The 15,840-nt window shown below is 43.9% G+C and overlaps 1 protein-coding gene across 1 annotated transcript in view; it reads right to left on the bottom strand.

Moving 5' to 3' along the window:
* The window catches only part of CDH13 (cadherin 13), a 2,285,705-nt gene that overhangs the window by 1,719,643 nt on the left and 550,222 nt on the right, over nt 1–15,840 (bottom strand). The window contains exon 3 of the mRNA XM_086945882.1: nt 3,371–3,579. Within this exon, the coding sequence (XP_086802008.1) occupies nt 3,371–3,579 (209 nt within the window). The remainder of the gene's footprint in view (nt 1–3,370; nt 3,580–15,840) is intronic.

The following is a 15,840-nucleotide window of genomic DNA, read 5'->3' on the forward strand; positions in this document are numbered from 1 at the left end:
CTGCTTTTGCCAAATAGAAAAGGCCTGTTTGTTTGCATTTAAATTACACTCTTTAATCCGACAGGGCAGGATATTCATATATAACAATAGAGCACTCTACATATTGGGGTTAGTGTGCTCTCAGTAAAATGAAACCAAAAGCTATTTCCTTCTGTAGTTCTGGCTTGACTTTCTCTGATAGGCCTAGTTGAGATTAACATCATTATTTTCAACCTCCGTTTGGGAAAGAGCTAGAAAAATGCTTTAAAATTATTTCATGTTTAGCTTTTAAAATCTTAATTAATATAGAAATGAGATTATTGATAATTTACGCAGAAAGTAAGAGTATAAAAATGGTCCTTAGGCAGGCTGAGTTTGAACTGGCTTAAACTAGTTATGCCATTGATCGAATCTCCTGAGCTGGTATGCACATTCTTGTATAGGAGAATTAAATAGGAGAGGGTGTAACTCATGCATTTACCTCAAAACTCCACCAGATTCCGGAGAGTTCTGCGAGCTGGGGAAATTCTAATCAGTTGCACTGCTGGTGTTGGTTTTTAGCACTGAGAGCTTACCCTGCTGTAAAATCAGCATTAATGGCACCACACAGCACACCAGAGGGTGCTGCTTCTCTCTACAACTCAGGTAGATTTTTTACTAGAGGGGCAGCGTTCGCAATGCAGCAACTTTTTCAAGGCGAGTGGTTGCGACATGCCACGGCCACCTGTGTCGAGAAATCTCATCGGGAGGCAGTGTAGTGCTAATTTGTTTTGTGCTCACCAACTCAACGTTGGCAAGCCGCACATGAGAAAAATTCTGAAACACAGCAGTTGGTAAAGGTTTTTCCGAACTCCACAGTCCAAGCAAATTTTGCCGGTGGAGCAAAGTTTACCACCTAAAAAGTTATTTACCTCTTGGCCCAGGAAAGGCCAATGGATCTTAACTGCTGACCACTCACAAGGGATTAGTTATTTGAATGTGAAGAGGAACAATTGGCAGAGCAAAGGACAACTTAGCACCTCTCTTGACTTGAAGAGGCCAAGCAGGACTTCTTCTAAAAATCCCCACAACTGTTCTGACCACTTAGGTTCCAGCCACATTTGGAGTAAAAACTGTTTTCACATTATAAGGTAGGGGGGTGCACAAGAAGCAGAACATAGGCCGGCCTGGGGGCAGTTAGTTCCCATCATCTTGAAACAATGGGTCCTGGGTAATTTTACAGTAAGCAGAAAGGAAGTGGCTGCACATCTTTTGACACTGCTCTTGCTCCCTCTTTTAGGAGGAGGCCATACTGAAGCTTTATTGACTACATCCTGTTGGATGTGAGACTCTGGAGCCAAGTGTGTGACATGTTGGTGATAGAGCACAGTGAGAGGTAACACAACCTTTTGGTACTTAAAATGAAGCAGTTGACATCCCTTGTTGTCCTCCCGGAATCTGAGAGACATGATGATCATTAAGAAGTTACGAATAATCACCAAAATGTTAAGTGGGAGGCAGTGTGCTATTCTCCAAATGTTGACTCAGACATGTATCTAGCCCTTGCTTCTCACATGGAGATTATGTATGACAACTGGAAAATTAATGCAGTGATTATGACTGAGCATTTGCAAAGCTCAGGATTTTCTTTTCTAAGGAATTTGATATCACCAAAAACGAATCCCGTAAAGGGATGGTTTACTAAATCATGTACAGCTGCAAAGACCAAGTTCTTTGGAGCAATCAAAAATGGAGCTGCCCAGGAGATAAGGGAAAGTAGAGCCTTATACTGATCTACTATAAAACAAATCTAAGAAGCATGTAAAATGAAATCTAGTCTGATCTCTTGGAAGCCGCGGCCAAAAATGAAGAGAAATGTTTTTGGCATTTAGTCAGTATAGGCGGTGGGAAAGTGAGCAAACCAGCGGAGTTCTCAATACAATCCAGCAAATTGGTTGTTCATTTCTGGAACTTGTATTCCGGTGCTCGTGAACCAACTAGAACCAATTCCTTCTTGGAAGATAGCAGTATATCTAAACCTATTTGGCCCCAATAGTATTTTCCCACATGGAGAGTGCTCTAGTAGTAGCATCTTGTAAACAAGCAAGGCCACCAAAGTCTGATTAGATCCCTATATACCTTTTAAAATCAGACAGTTCCATCTAACTCCCCAATATCAATGTTGTTTCCAATGCAGTTGTAGCTAGGGCGGCCATACCTGCCTCATTGAAGGATGCTGAGTTTATCTGTTTTTAAAAAGCGGAACCCTACCATCTCTTCCAATTACTGCCTAATCAACCTTATAGACAGCCTTAAAAATGTTTTCTGTAAATAGGTGCTGGAACAACTTTTGAATTGGTGCAATGATTACCAACCCCTTTTAAACCTTCAGGCTGGTTTTAGGTCCAAATCAAGTACAATTGATCAGGTCGCCAGCTTTCTCTTGGTTAAGTGAAAGATCGTGGAAATAGGAGAGGGGAAATCTTTTTGTGGTATTTATTGACCTTTGAAGCTCATGTAATCTGGTCTCCAGAAAGAAACTGTGTGAGGTTCTGCAAGGGATGGGGATTCCTCTCCATCTGTTGCATATAATTATGCTGATTCATAAGGCCTTATCAGGGATGAGAGTTCACAAAAGCAAATATCTTGTTTTAAAATCAAGTATTCACAACAACGGATTCTAAGAAAGCACAAGAACTAACTACGTGGTAAAGCAATGAAACGTTTATGGTACATTTTCATACAGTTTTTTCATCAATTTTGTTTAAATTTCCTGAGCACCCTTCAAAAACGTGCTGCCTGAACATAGCAGCAGGCTAATCAATACTCCTGTGTATTGCCGCCTGCCCATTGACCAGCTGCATAAACAATAGTGTGAAACGTTGTGGCACATGCTAAATTTACACATGCATGAATTACAGTTTTTATTCCCCACTAAACAATTAACCAATGCCTGAAAAAAGCTTTGTGACTCAGTCCCTGGAATTATCTATTGTATCTAAGCAAATCTAAATATTATTTCATAACAAGTTTGAAAAATTCATTTCATGAACCATAAATCTATTCAAGTGCAAGGTATTAAATTAGACAATTTTAATTGTGTTTTAGAATTTCAATGGTTTGCTAAAGATTGGCTTTCCTTGATAATGCGTTGGTATTTATTGTAATTATTTTTGAAAAACAGTCAATTTCTGCGAGTTGTAGCATGTTTTAGCAAACTTTTTTTAGCATTCATTGCACGAAAATTGACAAGAAGGTTAATTAATTTGTGATCTTTAATTTTCACATTAAAAAATAACTTCGGTTTGGGCGCAAATAATCATTCTTTTTGGAATGGTGCCATTTTAATAATATTTACATTTTCCATATTAGCTCAGAGACGGGGCTTAATAAAATACATAAAACGCATTACCTTAAGTGCACTGTGTCTTTCTTTACCTCCGATGATCTTGACTTCTGCCATATCCTCACCATGAGCAGTCTGTGCATGGACAAATATTGCCCGCCCAATAGTGGTTACATTCCTTAGTGCCACCAAAGAACCATCAGCTTCCACTTTAAAATCTTGGTTTGAGACATCAAAGTTTAGATTCTCATTACCTGCGCAGTCATCAAAATGCACTGAAATTAAAAGAGAAAACACACTGATAAACATTTGATTGGAAAAACCCTTACCATATGCATCATGTTCAAATATTTCAGACAGTTGATAAATAAGCCAAAATTCAGTTCAGTGCACAATTTTGCTTGATAAATAAAGCACCATTTAGGTCTTCTTGAACAAATTGTGGGATGTTATGCAAATCATTTTGCCACTTTGTGCCTCAGTGTCTTTTGTTCCAAAACTGCAAAAACTGAAAAACTAGCTGATAACCCTTAGTCAATTCTACCTAAAATTATTCCATTTTGTGCATCCGGCTAACACTCGAAGGCAATTAAGCGTGTGGTGTTGTGCAACACGAGAGTCAATACTCATTTAGGTTAAACATTATTGATCATCAAAATTGGCTTTTTAGTCTCTTACATTAATTGTATAATTCTCAAAAAAACTAACAAAGTCATTTTAGAAAGATCAATAATTTTGTATACTGAAGGTCCACAGCCCAAAATTATGGAAAGACTTTAGTAGCTCAAGCCACTGAACAGAAGCTGAGTACCTTCAATTTAAGAAACTCCGAAAAATGAACTATTCAGCCAGGCTTGACCTAAGTCCAGAGCTTTCATGGGCTACATGGGGGCGGGCTGAAGAATGCAAGATCTAGGTTTCATCCTCTTCATAAGTCTGCTAACGTTGTGACAAAGCCCAGGTGAAGTGGCGCAGCACTATACTAACTCAAAAATAAATTGGATATTGAAAATGTGTTTTAAAAAATCAGGTGATTAAAAAATATTAACAACCAAAAATGAGGGCTGGTGAGTTTAATTCAGTTTAACACATTCTAATAACAATGGCGAAGGGCACGGGATACAACCGAAATATGGATGACTGGACGGCAAGTTATGACTAACAAGGCCGTGTGATGTGACAGAGCGTAAGGTAAAAAATGGCGAGGCAAAGGAGAACAACGCAAAGGTTATGGATTCATTTGTTTATTTTGATATGTTTTACAATGCAATTCATGCCACTGTGCAAAAGAGTGGTAGGCATTCAAGGTTAAATAAGAAAATATTGGTAACAAATCATACAAAGTAGGAGTTTTCAAGGAGTATAAAACCAAGGTGATCAGTGTTCTTCATTGCCACTTCCTTTCCCCATAACATCTTTTCTTCAAAATGTTGATAAAGAGGTAAGCCTCTAATCTCAAGGAAGGTAGAAGTCCAGCAGGTAAATGGTGATACGTTCTGAGTTCTATTTTTTTTGCTGGAGTGAAGATTCCAGAAGCGGACATTCACTGAATGTTTTTGCTGCAGTTTTCAGGGGTTAAAGATATTTTTCGATATATATTCTAACCATACTTTTCAATGATATGTGCAATTTCATCAGCCAGTGTGAAGTTCTGTGGACTATGGTGATATGTTTCAATTTACAACGAAGAGACTTGGTAGTATTGGAGATGTGTTTGGGTACTCTTCTAATACAGCCTTGTCATTAAAAATTCAAGGTTAGTTAGCCCACAAATAATCAAGCCTCTCCAACTTTTCTCCAAAATAATCTATTGTCTCTTTAGTTACTCCGTTTCTCTGGAACTCACCCACAATGCCTCAAATCTGCAGTTGTGAGTCTAGTGCCAAAATGTAGGGCAAATTGTTCTCCTATCAGCAGACAAAATTACTACTGGTTTTCTTAAAAAATGCAAGCCTCACACATTCAACCATTTCACCTTGCAATCAAAATACTGTTTACTTTCTACAACCTGAATCTTATCAGCTAAACTCCAGAGACTGAACTCAAACAAATATCAAAGTTACTGGCATCTGCCCACCATTAACACTTTTCATTCAGTGACTTAAACTTTTACTGACTTACTTCCTATTTTTGTCTATTGACTTGGTACCATTACTTTTTACTCATTGCTTCATCTTCTGAATGCCTCAACCTGTGTGTATCCAGCAAGGTTCTGTACCAGTTTCCCTTCTCTTTTCTTTTAAGGTCTCCACCCTTGGAGACATCATTTCCTTATACATAGTATTGTCTTAGCTCTTTGTTGAGGACATGGAGGTATTATTTCTTCTTCAGTTCAATCACCTTTCTGGGGTGCTGCTTCTTCGTCATCATATGGGAGATGTATATGGCAGCCACAATGAGTCTCCAGAAGACCTGCTGTGTTGAGTGCTGCTTCCCAAGAACAAAATGTATGCTTAGGGAGGTGGTGGTAGTGTCCGTCAGGACACGCTCTAGTGCTCATGAGTGTGATGTACTACACTATACACCCACCCAGCACAGCCGGTCAGGTGACCCTGATAATAAAAGGGGCTGGGTGCATTTGCCCTGGGCCGGTTCCAGTACTATATTCACTGTGTCCATGTGCCTTATTCATTAGCATGGGGTCCTTACGCCCACTACATTACAGCGGCCACATAGCCTCCATATAGGGTATTTTTTATTTTTATTTATAAAGTTTTATATAGCGCAAACAAGATCCCGCAGGATATCAGAGCGCTTTACAGTAAATTGGTGGAGAGGACAAAATGAAATAAACATATTAAAAAAAATGCTAAACAGTAAACAATGGTACACATATAAGGTATAGTATTATGCAGAGGATAAAGTCTGTGACTGTTAGTTGTGCCATGGAGCTAGGAATAAAGAGATTTCCCTGGTGCTCCAGTGGAAAGCTGGAAAAAATGAGCAGATGGGCAGGAAAATAGTTTGATTTGATAATTTTACTTCTCCAATTCCCTGAAAATCCATCAGGTCAGTACTTTACAGCCATGTGCATCAATACACCACCTGTAAATCAGTCAGTTGGTGATATGGCCCACGAAGTGTGCTTTGACGCACAACCTTCTTGAGTATAAATATTGTGACTTTATTCAGTGTGTGAATAATCAAAAACCTATGGACTACCTACATGCAAATAGAAAATTCCAATACTGTGCCTAAACACGCCACCAGCACGGTATCCTCTGAACACCGCGCTAAAAAAGAGCACCAAAGGTTGAAATAAAAACCCTCCTTTATGATTGTCGGGGAGAAAACTGATCCTCAGTGTTAACATTGCACTCCAGCAGCCCGAGCCCCTAAGGATCGCGGAGGGTTAACAGCCCGGTCGAACTCTTTTCTCTGCCTGCAGCGGAAGCCGCCGCAAGTGGCGACAGCACACTTCATTAATTGACGGCTAGGTCACCTCGAGTCAGCGTGAAGCCTTCGCGCGCGCTGCGCACAGTGAGCAGGGAGCGTTTCCCTCAGAGCACCATGTCACAGCACAGTGCAGCGCCCGTCAAGCCTCCCGTGCGATGGCGCCAAAAATGTATTACTTTAAAAAACGATTATTGTTCGTGCCCTTGCCGCTTGCATCCTGTAGAGTGGGAGCATGTTTCGTCGTCGCTTTCCTGGTTGCTTCCAGGAGCAGGTTTATCTTGCTTCCAAGTCAACAGCTGTAAACCGTCGCCTCTCCGTTACTACGCGCCCCCTCATACAATATTCCGGTCCTCACCGCGCGCTGGGTTCAGGCTCAGAGAAACATCTGGCCAAAAAGTCTCAAATTGCTCTCTGTAATCAGTCCTGACTGCACGCTCCTAGCGTCTTGACTGCGCTCTCTGAAACCCAATTTCGAATCCCTCCTGCCATTCGACGTCACTCTCTCGTTTCCAAGAGCATCTTAAGCCCCGGTATGCGCCTTGTTATTGAAGTTATGGCTTTTGGAGTGGAGGTCTCCAAGGCGATGCTGCGCAATGCATACCAATGCGCTGGCACGCCGCCACCAGCCATTCCAATCCCACCTGGGCATGCGCCCAGCACGAGACTGGGCTCACCTCACAGATGCTTTTTATAATTGTTTTTTTTCTCTTTTTTCAAACAACTGGGTACACAAGTCGATATTCGTAAAGGGTGCAGCTCTAATCAGCTCTCCACAAAATGCATATGCTACAGGTGTGTGCTGTTCCCACACAAGTGAACAATCCCGGTATACACACAAGTTTCTTTCGCATTAAGGGCAAGTGGACACCAAGCACAATTGCAGCACTACTTGACACTTTGGGTATATGTTAGGTACTTACAAGTACATTGGGTACCAGAGGTAGATGGGGCTTGGGGCAGGTAACCGACTGGTGACACACTGACACCGGAAGGCCCTCGTCCCTTCCACAATGAATGGTGCACTATAAATGGTTACAGAGGACAGGTCAAAGATAGGCATTGTTCAGAAATGGTTTAGATCAGTCCTGTCTTCCCTAAACCCTCTACACAGCTTGAATCCGACTTTAAGGTTAGCTGAATTGACCTAGGGACACTATCAAACAACGACGGCTTAATTCAATCAGTTACCTGAATTGCAAGCTTTGTTTTGTCACAGTTAGTGTTATGATCCACTCTGATCTAGACAGGTCCTCTCACACCTGCTCCGCGAGGCAGCTACTACGGGGGGGGGGGGGGCTCTAGGCTCATGGTGGCCCTGGGCGGGGAGCATAGGTGGGTGGCCCCGGAAGAGGGAGTCTGGGCGAGGTAGAGCGCGGAGGCCAGTGTAGAGGGGGGGGGTCAGGGTGTTTGGAAGTGGAACAGAGCCGGAGGCCGCCAAATCCCTGCCAGGGGCCGCCACGCAAATATGTACCCATCCTCAGAGGATTATTATATTGAGGATATATATGGGTGTGGTGGCCCCTGGGGTTTGGTGGCCCTGTGCAGGTGCACAGCTTGCACATGGCTAAGGCCACCCCATGCTACTAAATATTCAAAAACACATCCCCTAGGAAGGTGCAGCTATGAGTGTGCCCCCAGAGATGCCCGGATGCAGACCCAAATTACGAACAGTGTATACACGTGTGTATTGTGGGCTTCAGTGTGAAAGAATTGTGATTCAGACCGTATTCACTAATCACGAAAAAGCCAGAAAAGTACAGGCTGAGATTTCGTCCTCAATTTACTTTGCTTTCCCCTAGGAACCTATACTCGAAAAAAGTAATAAAGGTACAGGCCAAGTTCTCGTCTTCCTGATTGTACATATCTGACATTTTGCTGTTCACCAACATTCCCAGGAGTATGCCTGCAAAGCTGTGCTAACCACAGGCTTTCATGTGCACTCCTGTAAAGGTCATTTGAGTTTTCCTGTGGGCTCCTATTCCACTGTGCAGAGTTCTCCGGAGAACTAAAACGGGAAATATTATCCCTACACAAGGGCACTATTTTTTTCACCTCAACATGGGAAATATTTTTTCCACTCTAGCCCTAGCAAATCTGGGGGAGATCCTTACCCTTTTCATCTCTGAGCATCGTGGTACCTTTATGTATGGCCCGACACTAAGGTTCTTGGTCATTGATGTGTAGATTCTTTGCAATGCTTCCGTCCGTTGTTTTCACTCGCATTACAGCGGCTGAAGTTGAGCTTTCATTCCTTATGCATGAAGCATTGATTCTGTACTTCGACAGGGACACACGTGGCACGCACAAGCAGTCTGCTTGGACCGCGGCAACCTCTCTAGGAGGGCACATTGCTTTTTGGATGACTGATCCCCTATTTCGTCTCCAGTTGTACGTCCTCCCCATCCTGGGTACCTTCCAATGACTATGCCACTCACAGAGCTGAAAGTAACACGTCTTTATTCTTGTGCATGTAACCCAAATTCAACATTCTAATACGAGATTTCATTATATTTTTCTTTCCAACACCTATGTCACAGCTCTTTGGAGGCTGTTTGGAGCTAAAAGGGTTCCATCATAAGACTAGCAAGACTACTCCAGACACCTAAGCTCATCCTCGCTCACTGGCAACCTGCCCCCCCTCATTCACAAAAACAGAGCAGGAGGTCATTTGTTCTCCTACCTCACAACCAAATCCTGGACTGACCTCCCACAACACTGCTGATCCTCCTGCTCACTTTTGGAGTTCCACAAGAAGCTGGATACCTGTTTCCTTTAACCCCTTCCATGCTGATGACGGAACCGCTCCGTCATCAGCTACAGTTGAGCTGTGCTGATGACGGAGCGGTTCCGTCATGGCCCGGCCGCCGCGCCTGCGCGGCGCTGATTTCGCGCCTGCGCGGGCGTTCTAAAGAGCGGGGCGGGTCATGACGGAACCGCTCCGTCACCAGCACAGCTCAACTGTAGCTGGTGACGGAGCGGTTCTGTCACCAGCATGTGGCGGCCGCCCGGCCGCCCCGCCCCTTTAGCGCTGTGGCGGAATAGCCGCCGCAGCGAAGGGGTTAATAATTCCCATGGGCCTAATGTCCACATACTAGCTTAAGTGCCTGGATATCCTCATGGGTGATTAGTGCGCAATAACATAATTTATCATAACATTTACAACTGAAGAGATTTTCCCATTAATTGTGGCAAAATCTGCACTTATACATAGATTTAGACTGCCAGAAATACTTTTGGGAATCCCTGTCAGGTATAACAAAGGTAAATATAGTCCTAATTGTATTATTTCAACCAAATGTAACATTCTTAGTAGTATACCTGTAAAACTGCTCTGGGAACCAAGCATCCCATTGTAGCACTTGATTCTAAGGGTAACAAAGCAGAGCAGTTCAAGGCCTACTCAGTGGAAGTGGAATTGGCTAGTAATCACCATTTACCGGCATGCATTAATAATACTGAATAAATGATTGTCCAGTCAGAGCTTTTTCTTAGGAAAAGGACACATACACTTATTATGCGCACACTACTAACTACTATGCATTAATATACAAATATATACATAAGGCAGATGGACAACACAAGAGAGGGCATTGCATAATCACATTTGACCCACTAAAGGGTCATCCAAGCACATAAGTTAAGCCTATTCGCTTGGTAAAAGGATCAAGATCAACAAACTACATGTTAAAAACATCATTTTGTATGTAAATGCAGTCATGAATATTAATCAGGTATAAATGCACTTATTAATGTTAATAAAGCATATGTACTTTGATCAGAAATCACTGTCAACATTATTATATAAAAGCATTTTAAATGAACATAACATGCCTATGTGCTTTTTTAGAGAGTCTCCCCTTTGTGCAAAAGTTTTGAAATTGGAGTGAAAGGTTCCGCAAATCAGGAATCCCCGGACAATGCTAGGGTGCCATGTCAACTACACCCCAGTCCCAACCCTCCTGCAGAGCATACTGGGACAGTTTAAGATAGTGTCATCCAGGAGTCACTAGTCACATCTCCTCTGGGGGCCTTGGCTCCCTCACTCACCGACATCACTGCCAGGGCCTTTCCCACCAAATCTTCCATTGGAACTCCCCTCCGGTGTTGGCCCCAGAGGTCCAGCGTAACTCATTTTTTGGTGGTCTTGGCTGGCCTATCTCTGGTACTGTGTGACTGCTGACTGATTGCTGAAGATCCTTCCCCTCCTCCTCAGGAGCTGAGTGAAGCACTGTTAATTGCTCTCTTTGTGTAGAGAGGCCTTTGTTCCTACCCTAGAGGGAAATGTGATTAGCATAGCACAGCAGGGTGACAAAAGGCCAGGGCAGTTATCCTGAGCTGAGCCAGAGAAATATGACAATTCTGAATGACCCATAAGTTGTACAGATATCTTTTGGAACTTGCAGATTAGATTTGTATGTACAGTTCCGCCCCATTTTGATATGTCACTGAACTTTATAGACCAAAGGGAACTGAAACTGCACTTTACAGCAGTTTCTCCCCTTTGTGTATAATATAGTGTCACTACAGAATAAACAGTATATCACATTGACGTCTCGCTATTAGTTTGATCGTTTAACCTTGGTGCGAATTCCACAGGGCAGGGTGCATTGTAATTAAAAGGTTGGACATGAGCTTTTAATTCTGTATGATGTGGCAGTGAAAAACACCTAAATTCATTTTTCAATACTATGAGCTCGACCTGCCCCATAGGATAACTTTTGGTTGCCTTATTACATTTAATAAGTGTTCCCTTTTATTGGCAGGAGGTAAGCAGTTCATGCTTGGTACCAATTAAATTGTAATGAAAAATCTTATTAATGTTAAATCGGATTGTAAATTACAATTTAGAAAATTCCACTTTTAGAAAGTTGGCATTTTCCTGCCCTTACCCATTTGGTGACTGCAGCCCCTCCTGGGTCACATGGCTGGGTGTAGCTGACAGCCTTGGTGAATTCCTCTTAATCATATAATAGGCAGATTAGGTGTACCTGAATAGGCCATCTGCTGGCAGGATATGGGGGGACAGAGCTGGGCACAGAGCTGGGCACAGTCCCATGGGCTACTACAGAGACTGTGCTCTGCTTTCACACATAGGGCTTATCACCTCTATATTGTCTCTGCAGCCAGCTTGGAGCCAGGGCAAGGAAGCCAGGAAATTAATTCATAATCAACCTCAAGAAACATCTTCCAAATTCAAAGAGACACTTGGTATGAAAATAGGGCTCTCAGACCTATTCCTCAGTTAACTTATTGGACCTGCGGAAGGACTCTGAGAACTGCCTACTGTTGTGCATTCTGTAAGACAGCTTTGCTGTTCCTGGAATGACTGTTTTGCTGCCAGCAGCCTACCTTGAACCCTCAGAGGCCACCCCTGCTGTTTGAGCCATACTTCTTCACCTGAACCCAGAACTACCGGAGTGACTCCAAGGGCTAGTTTGCTGGTCTCCTGTGCAGAGCCACAGGGACATACAAGGCTCCTATCAGCTTGAACCCACACCAGGATCCAGCTGAATGTTTCCTGAACCCCCAAGCAGTGTCTCACCAGTCTTGGACCTTTGGTTGTGGTGCTAAAGGTGCCCAGAGAGCAAAATCCAAAATGTGAGTCATAGAATGTTTTGGGGCTAAAAAGTACTCTGAGAACTGAGGGGAGACTAGGACAACCTGCTTGTCGATCCACCCAAGGTGAATCACCGGTCGGCCTGGCTTTGTGGCTGCTCCCGCTATGTTCTTCTCCATATTAGCACAATGTATTCAGCATTCGTTCACCAAAGGGGTTTCTGAGCTCTTAGAACTGTCTTTGGCTACACCTTCATGCATCGTCCCACTAGACATTCTTGACTTCTAAAAAAGAGACTAAGTCTGAATGTAGATTTTTTTCACTGCAGCTTCAACTGATGCCCCCTCCCCCCAATGACGATGCTCTATCCTCGGACACCGTCTGTAGCCTTGCCTGGTGAACTTTACCTTCTCAGAGCAATTCTCTAGAAAATTCTTCAAAGTGCGAAGGTAAGCACTAACTTGGCCCAATCTACTTCTTGTATCTGAACCACACTCCAGCATGGTCAGCCATACTTTTCAACTTTGAACCAGTCTCATGTGACTTGATGTCTGTGGTTGGCACATTCATCTTTTAGGTGCTGGGTTTTACTAAAAACCTATAAAAAGGTATAACTCCAGTTCTATCATGCGTTCCGTACATGGCCCATTGTGGTTTCCCTATGTTAGCCTAACTGTGCATGACACTAGCCATATTAGCTTTGCACACGCTACTCTATAAACATGTTTGCTTTTTTGTGCCACATTGTATTTTCACACAGAAATCTGCCATTGTTTTTTCATTTTGTTCTTTCCTGTGATTTAGTCTGAACACTGTAGCACATTCAAACAACAACGGCCCTTGTTATTTTTTTCTGCTCAGGCACCCGCATCTATACACAAGACAGAAATGCAGCTGTTGTATGTGAAATTGTTAACCTTGTCATTTAGGTATGCACAGCAATGTAAGAGACAGAGAGAGAGAAAGGGAAAAAGATTACTGAGAGAAGATCACAGCTGCATCTGCGATATAGAACGTTCATCTGTGTATGCTAGGGTATGGGATCCGCTACTAATCCCAGAGATCTTTGCTGTATAATCAGTTTTCCTCTGTAGAAGGGGAGGAGGGTTAAGCTAATCTGTCTTATAATATGACAGGGCTTTTGACAATACAAAGGGAAAACAATCCTCTGTGCAAAATCACATTATTTTCTTCCTTTGGAGGGAAAATGTATTTTTTTTTCTTGGAAAAATGTCCTTCCCTACACACCCAGCAGTTCTGTGGGTGATATTGTCTTCTTCAAATGCTGGAAGAGGAGTTATTTTAGCTCTATGTTTGAATAAATCTCCCAATATTTCCATGTTGGGAAGGGTCAGAATGGATTTTGGAAATGTTCACAAATGTTCATTTATGTTAGGCTAATCTGTCTCATAATATGACAGGGCTTTTCATAATATAAGGTTTACTGACTATGCTGATGGTATTTTTGCTAGGAAGTTGTTTTCTGATTGTGGCAGATAAACTGCAATCCTGAGCATGATAGTTTAAATAAATATTTCAAATTTCCTTTGTGTCTCTGTCATATCTAATTGTGGATGAGTGTGTGAGCAAATAGGTATATCCGGTTACCGCGATCTCTGAGAGGGTCAGGGGTGTTGTGTTCCAGGGTGTCAATTAACTCATCTCTCTGGATATGAGTAGGAGGGAAAGTGAGAAACGAAAGCTATTCGGACCCGGGCTCATGGTGCTGAGGGGGAATGGTGATTCAGTTCTTATCTATTTATGTTCTATGGTCCCAAGCATAGTTATTTTCTGTTGGACTTGGCCCTTTTGACAGGTTCACCCCGAAACTTTTTGCGTTCTCCTAGCCTTTTTCTGTAACATGGTGTTGGTGATTTTAGGCCTCTGAGCACTTTAGCACTGTGGTCCAGTGTAAAGTGCGTGCGCTCTCTGTGTATGTGTGGTGAGATGGGCCTGCCCTCCCATAGGAATGCATGGGGGATATGTGTTTCCATGGTAAATCCTGATATGAGAGGAGTGCAGGGGCAAGTTTAGTCTGTGTGAACTCTTGAGAATAAATGCTGCGCAATGGTGTGCGCAGATTTATGGTGACTGATGGTGAAATGCCACTTTTAGAAGTGGGCATTTCTGTGTACTGAGTGTCTGCCTGCCTGATGTGAAATGCCTGTCTGGATTGTGAATGACAGGAACTGAGAGGTGTGGGTGGCTCTAAGAGACAGGGGTGAGTCTGCCCAGTGGTGAATAGAGAGATCTGCATGCAGATGAGAGGGAGGAGTTGCACCTGGGACCTAAATAGGACTGTGCCTTCCCTCCACAATGCTGGTGCTGCCCCCTATGGTGCATATGAGCACTGAGCCCCCACCTGACAAAGGAGAGAGGAGCTGAGCAAAACAAAGTGCTTCAAAGTTCCCCTGAACCAGTTGCATCTGGTTCTTCCATGCCCCGCATTTGGGCACAAAGGATTATGGAGTATAAATATAGGGGCTGTGTTCCCATGAAATTGTTCAGTCTTGGAGTGCTGTTCCTGCCGGGTGTGCTGCTGCTGGGGCCCAGGGGGGCTGCCATAAGAGCTTGCCTCCCTGGGGCCTGCATTGCCTCATGATGCCAAAAAGGACGTTTGGAACCCCTTTTGCCCTTCCTGACCTCCAGGACCTTAAAAGGACTTTGTGCAAGGGAGTGCTTTATCTTAACTTGCCTTCTTCATTTCGCGGAGGAGCGCTTTATTTCTACATTGCCCGGAGAGAGGAGCTGTCGTTTGCAGCACTGCCCCCTTTTCTGAATCGCAGGAGGAGCATGGGCTGCAAGGCGCAGCCCGGCACTGTAGAGGGAATCCCCCACTGGAGGGATTCCCCCTGTTATACTGCTCTTGGAGCGGAAACCCACCCCACTTAGGCCTGCTTTTATTTAGATGACCGGTGCCCAACCCTCTTAGTTTTATAATTAAAACCGAAGCGGGAGCCCACCCCCTTTGTGAGGCCGCCACCACCAAAGAACACTGAGGGCTGCCACGCTGCCCATGGCGACCTGGAAGTCAGGCAGTCAAAGCCTGGTTGCGGGAAGGGCTTTGTGGCATCATTTCTGCTTCTCCTGCGCTGCCCAGTAAGGAGGCGAGATGCGAGGAGAAGTCAGCTGGAGCCTTCTGGAGCTTGCGGGCTCCACATACAATCCCCGGGTCCCTGGAGGGTGCCCGGTAAAGAGAGGTGAAGAAGGGGTGTGGCGGCTGGTCAGCGGGGCTCCCATCAGCTGAGGGAGCCCCGCGGTGTCAGGAGAAGTGCTTCCGGTCCCCATTAAGCTAAGTGGAGACCGGAGCAGCACAACGGTAAGAGTCCGAATTCCTGGGTCCCAGGAAGTGGTCCAGGTGAAGTCCAAAGTGGCGCCTATCCCGAGGAAAGGAGCAGAGTCCCGAGAGAGAGCCTAGTGAGTAAGGGTTGATCTCTATGGGGAAGGTGCAGTCATGGTACAGAGTCCCCTAGGGGGTTTGGGGGGGCATTTCCCTGCACCCACCTGTGTAGTACGCAGTATCTGAGAGGCCCCACTTGGCAGAGGGCCGCTCCAACGTGGGCCATATTTTGTTTAAAGCCCC

The sequence above is a fragment of the Lissotriton vulgaris genome, chromosome 12 (assembly GCF_964263255.1).
Source record: "Lissotriton vulgaris chromosome 12, aLisVul1.2, whole genome shotgun sequence".
NCBI classification, from domain to species: domain Eukaryota; kingdom Metazoa; phylum Chordata; class Amphibia; order Caudata; family Salamandridae; genus Lissotriton; species Lissotriton vulgaris.